General features: G+C 45.4%; 1 protein-coding gene and 1 long non-coding RNA gene across 3 annotated transcripts; one reads left to right on the forward strand and one right to left on the reverse strand.

Annotated features, from left to right (window-relative positions):
• Positions 1-2,859: 2,859 nt before the first annotated feature.
• Positions 2,860-6,062, forward strand: LOC109744959 (uncharacterized). Of its 2 annotated transcripts, XR_012181022.1 has the most exons (6): positions 2,860-3,185; positions 3,903-4,162; positions 4,256-4,342; positions 4,715-4,848; positions 5,389-5,509; positions 5,872-6,062. It is a non-coding gene; the product is annotated as an uncharacterized lncRNA (long non-coding RNA). The 2 variants fall into 2 exon arrangements; XR_012181016.1 differs by having other exon boundaries at positions 2,860-4,162.
• A 4,976-nt stretch (positions 6,063-11,038) lies between these two features.
• Positions 11,039-12,589, reverse strand: LOC109744963 (AP2/ERF and B3 domain-containing protein Os05g0549800-like). Its single transcript, XM_020304103.4, has one exon. The coding sequence runs from the start codon at positions 12,484-12,486 to the stop codon at positions 11,248-11,250; it is 1,239 nt and encodes a 412-aa protein (XP_020159692.1). The 5' UTR covers positions 12,487-12,589; the 3' UTR covers positions 11,039-11,247.
• Positions 12,590-16,281: the final 3,692 nt, after the last annotated feature.

Genomic DNA, 16,281 nt, shown 5'->3' on the forward strand with positions numbered 1-16,281 from the left:
ATGTAGTTAGTTACTATTTTACTGGCACTTATGATATTCAGAGCACATACGTGCTTGGTATTACTTCAGTTAAATTGGTGGCATGCCGTAATTACTAGGAACCAATTTGTCAAAATTGGACCCGAAGAAAGTGTTCCTCCCTGTTTTGTGCAGATAATGACTTCTGGTTACATATTGTGACTAGATTAATTAGGCTTACACAGTAACTTTTTCATTGTTCCACTTACAGAAACTGAACTGTTGCAGTGTTAATATATTTAGGCATCCTTGAAGACCTTGTTGTCGCCGTTCCTCGCCGGTGATCTTGAGGGACATAGCTTGATTAATATAATGGTTCTATATCTGCTATAGATCGTTAGTCATTTGCAATAATTTGATAAGATAATGAAATCAAAGGTGTGGCCTCTATTGGTGAGCAGGGTCTGCTATAAAATCGAGAAGAATACAGGGAGGAGTGATGGGTCTGCACGTACCTATAAGAAGATGGCCTGAGGTGATTTGCTTCTATTTTCATGATATACAGGTGTAGGCTTTGTTGCTACAAAATTTTGCTGATGTTGTGTTATAAATTTCCGTTATTGTGATTTGTCGCATCTAATGATCTCGAATCTAGGTGAGAGTTTGGTACTGCGATTTGGTTCATAATTCTTATACGGAATCAACGTGTCGTAGTTTGTCAATATCATCTGAACTAGACCATCTGACATTTCATAAGCTTTACCTCAACGGAAAACGAAGACATTACCTCAACGGAAGGCGAGCGGTGTTCTGAAGAAACTGGAGAAGGACGAGTCGCTAGACTGGGACAAGTACATGAAGTATTCTCAGAGGTATAGATTTCTGTTCATTTGGATTTCAGCACATAGTATTTTAGTTTTTTGCATATCTCTTTCATGTCGTGGCGTTGTTTCATTAGTGTTGGTTATAACTTCGCTGTTTTTGCGTCCTGCCAAATTTGGAGGATCATGAAAGAATACTAGCATCATGGTTTCAGTTGGAATATATGAAAAAATATTAGAAAACCTGAAGATAATCATAACATAACCTGCATTTTCTATGTCAGAAAATAAGGGATGCACTGATTCTCTATAAGCTCATCAAACGACTTCTGCAAGACGATACAAATGGGTGGAAAAAGTAACTCAGAAAGTCAAACCAAATAATTAAAACCAGTGATGTACTATGTTCATGTTTTTGTATGGAAACCTTTAAAAGATATCGTTACCAGCATACAAATGGGTGGAAATAGTAAGTGAGATAGTCGAACCAAATAATTAAAACCAGTGAGGTACTATGTCATTGTTTTTTATGGAAACCTTTAAAAGATATCATTGCCAGCCTATGGATTTGCATTTCTTTTTAACTGTCCAGCTCCTAACCATTGCTGTTTTGTAGTGGCCGTAGATGAAAACAACTTTTAGTCAGATTCCCTATTGCACACTGAATTAGTTCAATGTATGCATTTACACCTCTTTTCAACTATGTTATACTACAGAAGTCGAGCACCATGACAATTCACTATTCAGACACTTCATATCTCACTTGAAAATATGTTCCCTTCTTTATACCCTATATATTAGATTTTTTGTAATTTTAGGGTCATCCTAATTATTTCAAAATTTAGGCCATTCTAAATTATTTGGAACCAGCATTGCTGGAAACAAATGCAGTGACCAGTATGCATCAGTTACTGTAATATTTCTGGAACCGTGTTATCACCACATATTTTAACTGAAATGAATATGATTTAATTCGTATCCTTGTTAAGATAAGGATAGATACAAGTGGTATGCTTTTGGCAGTACTTAATAAATCAACAAAAATAATGTATTAGACAATTCCTTTGAACTTTCCTTCAAAAGGATGAATTCGAGTACCACATTCAAAAGATAGCTAAATGATTCAGTTTAGTAACTCTAGATCAAACATGTTCCACAATAATGGGGAGATGTTTGGTTGTGATCATTGCTGCAGCTAATTGTCGCGGGATTGTTTGTCTGCTTGGATTCCTTTCAGTCTTTGCCCATCATTATGCTTGCAAGAATTGTGATGACTGTTTGGGCAGTGCTGAAAACTAGGTGGGTTCACGATGATGCTGTAAACTTGATGATTTACACATAGATTATGTGCATTGCTATGGAGTATTATGTTGTTAGGTGCAGATTATTCAGGGTGTATATTGATGTGGGAGAGGAGCTCCAACTCATGCCCTAGAGTGTGAGGAAGAAGCAGGGGGTGGTGGCCTTGGAGAGAAGGGTGGGCGCTTGCGGCGGTGGAGGAGCCACGCTTGCTGGCTGCAGTGTCTACTCGGGGTGGAGGTGGAGCGAAGCAGCGGTTTCGCGCAAGGCCTGGCTGAGGCCAGCGAGTTTAGGGGTTGCCGTGCCCTGCATACTTGGCCAGGGTAAATTGTGCTAGCTTTCAGATTATTCATCTTCGTTTTACCCTGTGAAATATCTGCTCAAATTAGTTATGAAAGGACACAGCTCAGCTGTTGTAATCTTGTTTTATCTGAATCCATGGATAAACCACAGATTGCTTGCTCTCTTGGAGCAGTTATAATTTGCATAGCTATTTTTTAAGATTCATTTTGCTCGGTGTCAGTTTTTGTGTTGCAAAAAACCATTGCATGAACATGTGCCAGGCATGGCCCAAACAAGAAAGTGAAAGGGGCGCTATCCCACCTGGGACCGCCAAGGGGTGACTGCTCGCCTATGCCACGTCGCAATTTACTGTCGCTCAATTAACACCTCCCCAGGGTAAACTTTCGATGACTTTTTCCTTGCTTCGTCCAGAAGAGAGCCGCAGCCGCCTCGAGCAATGGAGTCCGACTCCTCTTTTTCTCTCCGCACGCAACCTCTCCTTTCCTCTTCTCCTAGGGTTGCGTCGCCACCGCAGCCTACTCCGACGCCGTCCACTGGAGAAAGCGTTCTCCCCAGATCCGCTTCTCCCCCAAACCATCTCATCTTCTTATTCCACCCGGCTTCCATGATTGTTGCAGAGGAGGAGGAGGAAGGGGATGGCAAAATCTCGGGAGAGAAAAAAACCGGCAAGCAAGTGAGAAGGATGTCATGGCAGACGTACGTTGACGAGCCGCTGCTCTGCGACATCGACGACCGGCGCCTCACCGCCGCCCCATCCTCGGCCACGACGGCGCTGCCTGGGCACAGTCCGAGTCCTTCCCCGAGGTCCTCCTTCTTCGTTAAATTATCTACATCTACTGCTCCCATTGATACTCCTTGTTCTGTTTTACTTAGTTTACCTGGTCAATCTATGTTTGACTTGACTGAGATCTCGCTTGTCCGGGTGGCTGCGAGCTTGATGAGTTGGTGAATTCAGTTTTTACTTGCTTGATGTAACCGTAATCTAGGATGAACAACGTACCCGTGTAGTTCGTTGGTTCTACAGGAACGCTGCTGGTTGGAGGGGTGGGGGAGCGCCTAGATTTCAAGTACATATGTGGTTACTTGTGTTGAGAATTTTGTTATAAGCATCTGTAACTTACTAATGGAAGCACATTGCAGGGTGATATCTATGTGGCCGTACAGATGAAAGTTGATTTTCCAGCTAGCCCAATTTTTTTTTCCAAAATTTAGAAGTATTGTTTTAATGCTACAAGTAATTCCTATAGAGACATGGCTTGGATCATCAGATTGCAGGGAGCATAAAGTTTGTTTGTGTTGTTACTATTTCAAACTATATTAAACTGTGGCTACATAATTTTTAGTGAATGAATGGGGAAGGAAGATCCACTGCTCGATATTCTTTTTTGCGACTCCATTAGTTTGTATGTTCAGTTGGAAAACTTTTGCTCTTTTATGTTACACATCATTCTTGTTTTTTTTCGAAAGATTATATTGCATCAGTCTTATGACTTATGATCAGTGTGTTTCTACATTCAACAGGTCAAACCTGAAGAACTTACTGCAGTAATAAATGACTTCGATGAACCACCTACTTTGGCACCAACTGGATTATTCCTTGGTGGTACAAAGTCGCCATGAAGGCAGCCAACGCACGCGACCTCCCTCTCTCTCGCTTCCTCTCCCATGTAACCCGCCGCCACTAGCGACATCACGCTCAAGGCCGTCTTCGAGGACATCGACAAGTTCTACCTCATCATGGAGCTCTGCAACGGCGGCCGCTTGCTGGACGAGATGGCCAGGTATGTTACCTTCTCATAGTTGCAAGCTACATTTGTGATCAAGGATTTCATGTCAGTGGTGAAGTACTGCCACTAAATGGGCGTCATCCACAGGGACATTAAGCCGGAATATATTTTGCTCACCGGAAACAGGGAAGATGAAACTAGCAGATTTTGGATAGGCAGCATGAGTCACCAATGGTATTTTTTTGCTAATATCTTAAGCTTTCTTCACACATCATGTAGAATTTTATATGGAGCCATCTTGGTACAGTTATCTTCTTCGTAATAGTAAAGGCCAAAGAGAAATTTCCATGTCTTCGTGCATTTTAATTTCAAGTACCACTACAATGTTGCAAATGATAGATTATATTCTTATAAGCTTAGTTTCCTCAAAAGTTTGATCTTTAATAATGGATGCTTCCTTCACTTTGACTTTCAAAGTATAATAAACAAGAACACCAAAAGGCCACAGATGTGTAACGATCTTTGATTGTTCCCGTTTCTCTTGTTGCTTTGCATCCGATTTATTTTTTAGGAGACTAATTCAAAGAACCCTTGCCAATGAAGCAGCATGGGCTGGAGAAATAGCGCTAAAACTTCGTTAAGTCGAAGTAGGCAGTATCCTTTCTGAATGGCCTTCTTTCTTCCTCATATGTCAATTACAAACAAACATGCTTCTGCTGATGCTTAGAAGAAGCCAAGGAGTATGTGTCCAGAACCTCTTTTATATTACCAAGCAATACATATTTTCTGAATGCACATGATAGAACTGAACGGATTTTTGTTATCTTGCATGATGCCTTGTTGGTGTGATACTGAAAAATTCTGATGTATAGGTTTTTCTCAATGACGGTTCTGACTTTGATAATTTATTAGAAGAAAGAGCGGGAAAAATTGAGAGGATGCTGAAATGACTCAAATAGAACTACTAGATCTCCGTGCTAGCAAGCTAAGTATGTTCGAGGAAATAATACGATGCAGTAAATTTCTTGTGATCATGGGGATTCTTTACAGAATTAGCAATTTTGATTCGCTTCATTGCAAAAATGATACCATTGGATTTTAGAAGTAGAAATAAATCGACCGTAAGTCCAACATTTGACCATAGAAGGTTTTATAATCTTCAGTAATTAGTATGGTATTATAACATCTAGAATTGATGGTTTTACATAGTTGGTATGCAATATGAGTAATTTACCATGTTAACGGGATTACTGTTGCCATGGTTCTCATGTTTCAATCAGAATACACTTCATTTAGCAAGCACGAAGCGGCTGCGAGCACGCCACCGGTGTTGGGTCGATGGTGTCATGCCTTAGCGGCCCCCTCTTCCCCGAGCTCCAGATCCTTGGCACCAGCAGTGAGGTAAGCAACGACACCTCCTCTTCCATCATTTTTTCACCATCTCCAATTCAGGAGCTTTATTAGATTTGCTTGGGTTTGTATGAAAGGTTGACTAAAATTTTGAAGGACGTCCCATATACTTTAGTTCTTATATGTTTGTCTTAAATTCTTATGGCTTGATCTCTGCCCATAGGAATTTGACTACTGGTTTTGTTGTCTATTAAAATGGATAATGGATAATACAAATTTGGTGACTAAGCTTGGCGACTAAACTTGGCGACAAGCTCCCCGTCTCTATTCTCGTGCACTTCTTGCTGCATGTATCCTCCGTCTCTATTCTTAGGAGACATGCTGAAGAGTGTCTTCCTCTTGTTGCTTCGCAGGGCATGTCAAGAACTGGCAGCCAAGGATCTCCATGGACTGAGTGGCATTTCTTGGTGATATTACAATTTGAGCATTCGGTTTGAAGCCCCTTTAAATTTTTAGTCGTTGTGTTCTTATTGTTTTGGTGTAGCACTTCATGTCACAGTTGAATGCTGAATTCATTACTTCATGAGTATGTGTGGCCTCTCTCCCTCTGTCTGATTCTATACATGCCTTCCAATGTTTTGTGTTTCAGATGCCCTAATCTTCTTGTATTTTAATGTCATTTATTTAGCTCTTTTGAAATTTATAGTGCAACTTCTTACTTAAATGCCATGTCCATGCATGTGTTACCAAAGATAGAAAGAAGAAATTGGAATGGGCGGCTGCCAATCTGGCACCGTCTAGCTTCCTCTCAGGAGGCGCCACAAGGTGGCGCTCCAACCCCTAGTTCTTCTCACAATATGCATGTACTGGCATGGCGGTCAGATACTCAAGGGTAGGTCATGGTGTACAGCAGAGCAGAGGCGGAGGCGCGGGGCCAACCACCGACAGATTGTCCCGTGAACTGGCGTCATAACTTTGCTCAGGCCAACTTCAGCGCATGATCTCAAACGGACGTTCATTTTGCCCGGATTCTGTCCGTTTAAGGCAGGCAATGAGGTCGTGTCCGGGCCTTTTGTGGGATGCGGTGGCCGTGTGCCCAACGCCCGGCCGTATCCTTTGGCCGCATCCTGTCCGCCTCATTTTTCTAACGCAAATATTTGAAAGTTCATGCCAGCGGCCCTATTTCACGCCGTCAACACAACCCGTCTACACGCCCTCGCCAGTAACACAGCTAGCATCGCGGTCGCGCGGCCTCCAACGCAGCGCGCTTGGCGGCGAACTTGGCTGCGACATTCTTGCCCTTGACGACCGCCCTCTGGTTCCTCCTCTTCACCGATTCCGCGTCCATCTTTGCGAACTCCGCCGGCGTGAGTTCCGACTGCGGCTTCTTGGGACCCTTGGCCGCCTTCTTCTTCACCTTTGCGGGCGGGTCGACGCCCTGGTTGCCGGAATTCGGCGGGGCATCGGCCATGGGCGGGAGAGGGTGGTGGGCGGGACGTGGGATGGTTTGGGGAGAAATGGCGCGAAATGTGGCGCCGGGCTGGTGCTTTGTGCCACCTACGGGCGGGCCAGGGGAGGACAAGCGCGCGTGTCCCGCCGGTCCGCGCGCCGTTCGTTTCACCTCAAAAGCGGCCCAAACTTGGACCGGGGATGGGTCGAAAGCGGACATAAACAGACAAAAGTCCGTTTGCGTCTGCGCGCTGGGCCGTTTGGTTTGTCCGTTTTACCCCAAATGGACGCACCAGACAGGATGGGGCCGCGCGCTGGAGTTGGCCTCAGGCTGGTCGTAGTGAGAATATCATAGCTAGTATCATGCATGCCAACTGGACAATTTTGATGAGGTGTCATAGAATTAAATGAAGAAAGAGAGAGTTGAGTATTATATCATGATACCGTATCATAATAAATATTATGCTACTATGTGTCATGCATTACAATAAATAAAGTACACATGATACTAATATATGATACTATATGCATTAGGGAGGTAGTATCATACACTATTATCATGATCATATGCATGATACTAGTTTATTATGATACTCTCCATTACAACCAGCCTCAGAAGCTCAGTCTCCGGCTTGGTTTTCCGAGATCGCCGTGGTCATACTCCAGGGGTACGTGGTAATTAAAAGATGCCAAGTTGCAATCGCCATGGCGATTTCCCTCCGGTTTGTCTATGGACCACCCATGCAGTACGCTCTCCCGTTTTATCTCTGGTGGTCAAACTCAGCTAGTCGGTCCACTTCCTTGACTTTTACACGCGGCAAGTATATGTCCTTGAACCACACGGGCACAACTTTTTCATAATCACCCGCAAACAAAAGGTTTTTCATAATCAAATCTGGCATATGCTATTTATTACTTTCTCTATAAAGAAATATAAGAGCGTTTAGATCACTAAAATAGTGATCTAAATGCTCTTATATTAGTTTGTGGAAGGAGTACATAAAAAGAACATTGGATACAGAAATACAATGGGAATAACTCACACAGAATCATGGACAACTTGGAGAAAGTACCATCAAAGATCTGTCGAGAAGCAAACCTTGTTGAATTCACCGCAATAGTAGACCAAGGTGTAGAGCAGAGATTGGCAATACTGCAAAGCGTGGGGGGGGGGGGGGGGGGGGGGGGGGGACCGACCCTATCTAGATGAACTGTCGTGCCAGTATCGCTAGACAAAACACGATTACCATACTTGCAAAGGGTAGAACAAAAGGTATGCTGAATAAGATGACATTGTCGCCGACTATGCCACAAAGCCATACCAGTATGACAACAAGCACCAACCCGTCTTCCAATAAGATTGGCGAAGATAAAAAAACCACGAGCTCTTTGGCAACACCAGACCAAGTGCTATCAAGACAATATTGGCGCCAGATGACTTTTATTCGAGACAACATTTAAGCAACGATTATCACAACATTAAAGCCAAAATGGAAGAAATCTTACTACATACCGGACAAGAGAAAAAAAACGTAACGACGTACGTCTTAAAACACATGTTGTTTCCTTTTTGTCAACAGAGTGCCTCGCGTCATTTTATTCAACAACAATTTTCAAAGGCATCGTTGAAATATCATGAAGGACGCCAAGCCAGAGATGGCCGCCTACATCTAACGATAAAGCAAACTTAGCTAAATTATGAATATTGTTTTTGGAGGCCAAGCTCCATTGAGCTCGGTTTTGAAAAAAAAACAAATTTCGTCAAATTTCATATTTTCTACATTTCAAAAAAATCTAAAAAAACACAGATATACATGAAGGCATAACACACATGTGTGCAAATTTTCATGGCAAAATACATTGAAATGAAGGTTGTGTAAAAAAGACAAATCTGGGGTTTTTTAACACACTAGTAAATGAGCACGTGCAATGCACGTTGATATTAGGGAAAAAATTAACTGCACCTTGATATTAGGTAGGATATCAATTAAGTGTTAATTATAAGATTAATATAGACGTTGATATTTCGTATGCTATCAACTGCACGCTCAACATGTTGAGAGCTCGCCATTGGAGCAATCTAGGTCGTTGGATTGACATGGTTTGATGGCTGAGATTAATTGGATCTGCCCTTTTGAATCTTTTTATATTGGTATAGATGATACTATTCATCCTCCCTGATCATGAATTTGCCTTTTTTGTACATATCGCATTTCAACGTTTTTCCTACTGAAAATTTACACAAATACGCATAACATCCTTGTTTAGTTCCACAATTTTTTTCAGATTTTTTTGGAACCGAGAAGTTTGATTTTTGATTTTTTTTTTCAAATAAAGGCCTCCATGGAGGCCGAGAGCCAAACGTCCGTTCTCCTCATAATTACTCTTCCTATCTTCATGACTAAAATTGCATACTGCAAACTCAAGCTTTATAGCAATAATCTCCCTCGCGATTGCTTCATAATTCCCATCTGTTCCAATCACATCATCTTTCAGTGCAGTTTCACACTCACATGCTACATTGTGTCCAATGAATGTGATGGGCCTAGAACTAGTTGCCTGCACGACTGCGTCCTTGGGAAAAGCTAGAAAATCCTATTCCATGCTTAGGATGACACAAGTTGTGCAACAAGACATAACTCTGCCTCGCCTCTGGCACAATCTATTTCATCGTCTGATTGGGCTGGCCCGGTGAAGTGGTTCGTGGGGATATTCCAAACACCGGTTCGTGGAACTTTCCACCAATTTTGGCTAGTGTGCTGTTAGGATGGTTCCACCTATTTTTTATTTTTTATCTTTCCGTGTTTTTCTTTACGTTTTCGCCGATTTTTCTTAAGTTTTTATTTTTTATTTTTTTAGGTTTCCTCTTTCTTCTTCTTCTTTTTTCTGTTTCTTTTTTACAATTATATGTCCACTCTTTTTAATATACCTTTTACATTTTTCATATACCGTTGTACATTTTTATGACACACATTGATTTTTTTCAAATATATATTCGAAAATTTTGTTGAATACATGTTAAACATTTTTTAAATAAACGTTGAACATTTTTTTAATACAGGTTGCGAATTTTTAATACATGTGAAACATTTTTCGGATACACCTTCAACATTGAAAATTGTGATAAATATTTTTTCAAATACATGTTGATCATTTTCATATGCACGTGGAATTTTATTTTTTTGATACATGTTGGCCATTTTTTGTATGCACGTGGAACATTTTTTTGATCCATGTTGAACCCTTTTTGAAATATATGTTTGAACATTCTTTCGAATACATGTTTAATTGCTTTTGAATCGATGTTTAGCTCAAATACATGTTGAAGATTTGGTTGGACGGTAAGAAACATTTTTTTAAGTCACACAATTTTTAACATGGTATAAACATCTTTTTCAAATTTCATGAATATATTTTGTAACGCATGAACATTTTGTTTAGATCTCATAACGATCTTTATTATGGTACCTTTTTTCTAAATTACATGGATATTTTTACATTGCATTAGTACTTTTTAAAATTTCACAACCATTTTATTGAAACACATGAACACTTATAAAATGTCACGATATTGTTTTGAAGAGTAAGAGCATTTTTTAAAATTACTTGCACACTGTTTCCAATGAGTTAATATGTTTTTCTAATGTGTGGCGATATTTCATACTATATTTTGGAATATATTTATTTATGATGGTTAAAATAAATAAATAAAGCAAAACAAACTAAAGAACTAATGAACAAAGAAGCAAAGAAGAAAGAAATGGATGCACACTTCCGGGGCTACTACTTGGGTGGCCTAACAGTAGCGACGCATGATGCTCGCTGAGGCAAGACCTGCTTCCATCCTCGGCGGATCTCGTTGGATTTTATCATTGTTTGTCTGCAGTGGATCAACTTGGATTCGACTTTCATTCATATGTGTTCACGTGTCTACACGTTGGATCATTTCGATTTACGTTTCTCTTCGTCAGTGACCGTTGTTGAACCGGTGTGTTGGTCCTTTGGGGCCTTAGGACGATGACCTCACGACTGTCTCCTACCAGAAGGTTTGCCCAGCTCCGATGAGTAGAGAGATGACGGCGGTGCACCTTAGACTTGCTGCAATATTTGTACTCATCGCTAGGTGATCTATGAGACTAGATGCAATTTCTATTACTTCTGATGTTCTTCATACATAAAGTTTGATGAACACATCGGAAGTATTTCAAAAAAAAAATCCCGCTAGATATACTACACTACTAGTACGTGAACGTGACTATGTGAGTCGGTCAAGAGTATTTGCACTGCTGATTCCAGCTGATCTTTTGACCCCGGGCACTGCGTGGCGAGTGGTGACAAGTCTATAGAGCAAATGCACACCCTGCTGCTTGTACTCCTTTTAGTTGATCTCTTGGCCTCGGGCACTGTGAGGTGGTGGCATGTCTGTAGGTCAGCGCGAAGTCTACGCACCGCTTCTTCCAGACCGCGTGCGCCGGAGTGGGCGCCGCTACGCTGGCGTCCATGGATCTCTTGTTTGTCTTGGCCATGCCGTACTCCTCCTGCTCGGGCGCCGGTGCCGTGAGAAGGTCGACACCGAAGAGTCGCACGGTCCTCGTCACCGGTGCCGGCGACGGGGCGGCCGCCGCGTTAAGGGAGGTCGTCGTCGTCGTCGTGGTGGTGGTCTTGGACCGGAGCTTACAGTCGATGAAGAGCTGGTTGTTGCCGGAGGCGGAGCGGTAGAACCCGACCACGTCACCGGCGTGCAGGCCCTTCTCCTTGACGAAGCGGCTCCACCCCTTTGTGAGCACGTAGGTCTGGCTGCTGTTCCAGTACGAGTACCGGAACCTCCACATCTTTCCGACCGCGTCATCGAAGTTGAGCAGCACGCCCTTGCACTCGCCTGGCACGGCGGCGCTCGCAGAAGGGAGCTGCAGCGGGAAGTGCTTCTCGGCGTGCTGCTTCGGGATCACCAGCCGGTTCAGCTTCCCCACGTCGCTGGGCGTGACCGTCTTGTCGAACAGGTGCTCGCGACCCGCCGCGGCTGAAGGAGCCGACGAGGCGGGAGTTGACGACGACGACGTTGGGGACGACGCCGCGGAGGCGAGGAAGGCGCGCTTGTGCTGCGCGAGCTCGGCGGGGTAGATGTGCTTGCGCAGCATGTCCACGACCTCGGCCTTGGAGCGGGCGGCGAGGAAGCGGAGCTCGGCCGCGTCGCCGGGGTCGGACTCGGCGAGCGGGCGGAAGTTGGTAACGGCATCGCGGCCGCGGAAGCGCTGCGCCGCCGCGTCGTAGGCGCGCGCAGCCTCGGCCTCCCCCGTGAACGTGCCGAGCCAGACGCGCTGGTGGCGTTCGTAGATCTGCGCGCCCCACCGCCCGTTGGGCTGCGGCACCACGCCCTTGTATTTGGAGGACGGCAGCCTGCCGACGCGGCCGGAGTCCGCCTCCGCGCCGGGCTCCGGCGCGTCCATGACCGCGCTGGCCCCGCTGCCGACGCGCTGCAGCGGCTTGGTCGCCGGCACGGCCGGCGCCGGAGAGGCCTTCTTGCCCGTGGACGCGCCGCTGCTCACGTCGTCCACGAGGCAGCTCCTCGCGCTGTCCATCCGATCACCACCGAGAGATTAAGAAGATGCTTAGCTAGGAGGGACAGAAGTAGCTTAATTAGCTAAAGGTTGTGTGGAAATGGAGGCAGTTGGTAGAGGAGGAGCAGAGGCAAGTGTGTGTGTGTTATATAGAGGATGAGAGGAGGTGGAGGTGAGTGTGAGTGTGGCTAAGCTTGCTAGTGCATACATCAACCACACTATATTCTATTGTTTCATATACTATTTCCGCACATGGGCTTAAGGTTTTGTTTTTGTCTTTCATATGTGTGTAGTAGATGATAGATATACTATTGTTTCTTTTTATTTATACATGCTAGTGTTGTTTGGTACTCCCTTTGTTCCTAAATATAAGTCATTTTAGAGATTTCAATATGAACTATATACGGGTGTATATAGACATACTTTAGAGTATAGATTCACTCATTTTGCTCCGTATGTAATCCATATTGAAATCTCTAAAAAGACTTATATTTAGAAACGGCGGGAGTATTTGCATAGTACTTTAGTTATCTAAACGATTTTATATTCTCACAGAGGGAGTACTTGATATTAGTATTTGTGTTTTAGTTTTATGTTTTGGACTTAGGGTTCCAATTTAAATATTAGATATTTATATAGGCCTCATGGGCGCTTGTGTTGGTGTGGGTCAACTAGTAGATATTTTATGGCGGTGTTAATGGAAATGAAAAATAAAAAGATTAAAGACGATGATGATGATGAACACACTGGTTGGCCAAGCTACGCACGCAGTATGGTATGGTGTGGTTGCGTGAGAAATTCAAAGTGCCATTCTTGCATTCCCTTTTGTTGCCTTCTAGTTTTAACTTTGTTTGGGAGGAAGAAAAGTAGTGGCCTGCCAAGTAACGCATCTCCTGCTTCCACTCGCGTCGCCTCCCCCCAGGCGGCGCCAGGGGCCCCGAAGCCCTAGCGCCGCCAGCACCTTCTTGCCGCCGCTGCCGCCGGCGTGGGCCGCGGTGGCGGCGGGCCCGGTGCCGAAGGTTTCTGGGCGGGTGGATGCGGCGGATCCCATCTGAGGCGGCGGGGGTGGCTCCTCTCATGCGATCCAACGGCGGCGGCTAGGACGGCGAATCCGGGCTGTGCGGCGGGGGCCGGAGCACCATCGCCAGCGGAGCGGCGGCCCTGCATGGACGGCGACGGTGGCAGCGCCCCATCCGGCGGGGTGGGCTGTCCTGGTCGTGATCGTGATGGCGGTCACTGCGGATCCAACGCCCCGTTTGGATCCGTCGCGGGGAGGCCTTCCGCGGACCGGCGGCGCGTGGAGGGACCGGTGAGGAGATGCCGGATCTCCGCCGGAGTACCGACGGCGATATACGTCTTCGTGGCGAGGTTCCGCTCGGTTCCAGCCAGCCACGAGGTCGGGAAGACGTGGCTTCCGGTGAAAATCGCGCCTGACTGCGGTCTTGGCGGACGATGGCGGCGTCTCAGACGTCGTTCCCTTCTGGAGGCATCGTCGTTGTAGGTCACATCAACCTGATCGGGAAGTTCCGAGGAAAACCCTAGATCTGGTATACCGGATCAGACGATGACGGTGCCTTCGGTATCGTTCTCCCTCATGGGGGCATCGTTTTGGAGCAAGTGCTGGTTGGAGGGGACAAGAGGAGGAGCGGTGTTTCCTCTGCTCCATTGATGACGGCGGATCTCGGCGGCGTGGCGCAGTGGAGACTCGGCACCTGATGAGCGGAGAAGGACTCGCGCAGGAGGGTGACGCTGCCTGGCGTCGTGGTGGCGTCGGCGGCAGTTAGACCGGGCGAGGTTGATGCAGCAGTACAGCTCTGAAGATGGATTGGTGGCAGGTGGCTGCGGCGGCCTCATACCCGGCAGGCGTCCTGGTTGAGAAGCACGCCAGACTGATGGGTCCCCATACCCGGCAGGCGTTCTGGTTGGGACCTCAAGTCTTAGATGTTAGGTTTGGCTGCGAGGTCTGTTTGGTTTTAGACCAAGACTTTCAGCGCCCCTACATCGACTGGATAGGGATAGCGACAGATGTTGCTTAGTTTGGTGGCTTTAGGCTTATTGTTGTATGACTCTGTAAGGTCTTGTGTCAATAATTAATAAAATGGCCGTATGCATCATCCAGATGCCGAGACCGGGGGTCGTCCTCCTTTTTTTAAAAAAAAGTAACGCATCTCCTCCTCCTTCTGGTAACGCCTGCAAGTGGAAGAACAAATGTGTGGGAGCTGAGCTAGCTGCTGACCCATTTCTGTTGTGGCGCTTATGCAACAGGCAATACATTGTTGTGTGCCGGTCTCTCATAGTAAACCATGACGCCGATGGTGGTGTAGAATTTTCTCGGAGTTCTAGATCGATGGGTATGCATGTCCGCATCGGTCGATCGATTTGTCGATTGCTATTCGGTATTTTTGATCTTTTATTGACTATTCACCATACGTGCGTGGAACTTCTTCATCACAAAAAATATGAAACAACACTTACAAGGTAACCATATGTTTGGTTTTACTTGACCATTCACGGTGTACACATGGAATTTCTTCATCAATAAAAACACAAAACAATACAAGTAGCTAGGAGACCATAATGATCAGTGACCAAACAATAAAGAAGCAGGTCAACGGCCAATTCTATTGCACGTATGATGTATAGTAAATCAACTACATTGCAACAATATGATATGAGAGTTTTTACGGTACATCATACTACCAAAAATAATGGGTAGTATATGACTGATCCAATGGTCAGTATTAATCCCAGTTTTTTTTGCAGTAGGACATTTTGGTAATTGACTACTAGGATAGATTTATCTTTTTATAGTCACAGATTTATCCATTCTTAATGCTAACTGTAATGCTTAATAATGTAATTAATCACACCTTACAAGAAAATAATGTAATTAATCACAGTTCGATCCCATCTCATCCCAGTTCGTCTATAATTCCTCGCTGTACGCAGCCGCCCCAGCCGCCTGACTGGCAGGCCGTCTCCTCAGTCGCACACAGGGCCGGCCGCTCCGTCGCACAGCCTTGGGTCAACGCCCCTAGATCTTTAACGCTCCAGCAGCAGTAGCATTCACGACCTGGAGATTTCAGTCCATTGCAAGTCTGTCCCCATGAAACCAATTTTATAGTCGTGTTACTTTGAAGGTGGACGACGTCGGGCGTCCACGGACTCGGTCTCAGACTTGGTGAAGTACATGTACGTCTAGAGGAGGTAGATGCCATCTTAGTAGGTGAAGGGCAGACCGGTCCTGCCGCTCCTCTGCCATGCGGCCGGAGCGATGGCTTGCCTTTCATCTCCCTCGGCGACCCGCTCAACGTCCCGCAGGTACGAACGGAGCACTAAACGGCATGGCCATCCGCCAAGGACAACAGCCGGCTAGGACAGGAGAGGGCGACGGCGCAGTATGGGCTGATCCGGCCGACGGCGGGAGTCAAAACCCTCGCATACAGATAGGCAGCGCGTATGGCGGCGACACCGGACAGTGATGGCTCGACTTCGTCATCTCCTTCTAGTGCCGTCCGCGATAGCCGTTGTCGAAGGCGAGGGTCGCGAAATGACCAGCGTTGGAGAAGGTGCGGCGCGGTGCGGGGAAGGGAATGTTGAATGAATCGGTGAAATTTCTGCTCTGTCCAACCCTGCGGTTTCGATGAACAGTGATAATACCAAAAATGCCCCTGGCCACGAAATATACTACCAAAATTCTGTTGTAGTATTGCCTCATCTGGGCCGTCCAAGCAAAAAAATGGATGGCCCATATTCACCTGATGTACTGTAAAAGGTCTCGATGATATTTGGGATCAAGTCGGCAACTAGCGTTGG

Source organism: Aegilops tauschii, chromosome 1, assembly GCF_002575655.3.
Source record: "Aegilops tauschii subsp. strangulata cultivar AL8/78 chromosome 1, Aet v6.0, whole genome shotgun sequence".
NCBI lineage: Eukaryota > Viridiplantae > Streptophyta > Magnoliopsida > Poales > Poaceae > Aegilops > Aegilops tauschii.

Excerpts from the sequence above, each read along its gene's own strand:
- LOC109744963 (XM_020304103.4), bottom strand. The coding sequence starts at position 12,486 with ATGGACAGCGCGAGGAGCTGCCTCGTGGACGACGTGAGCAGCGGCGCG.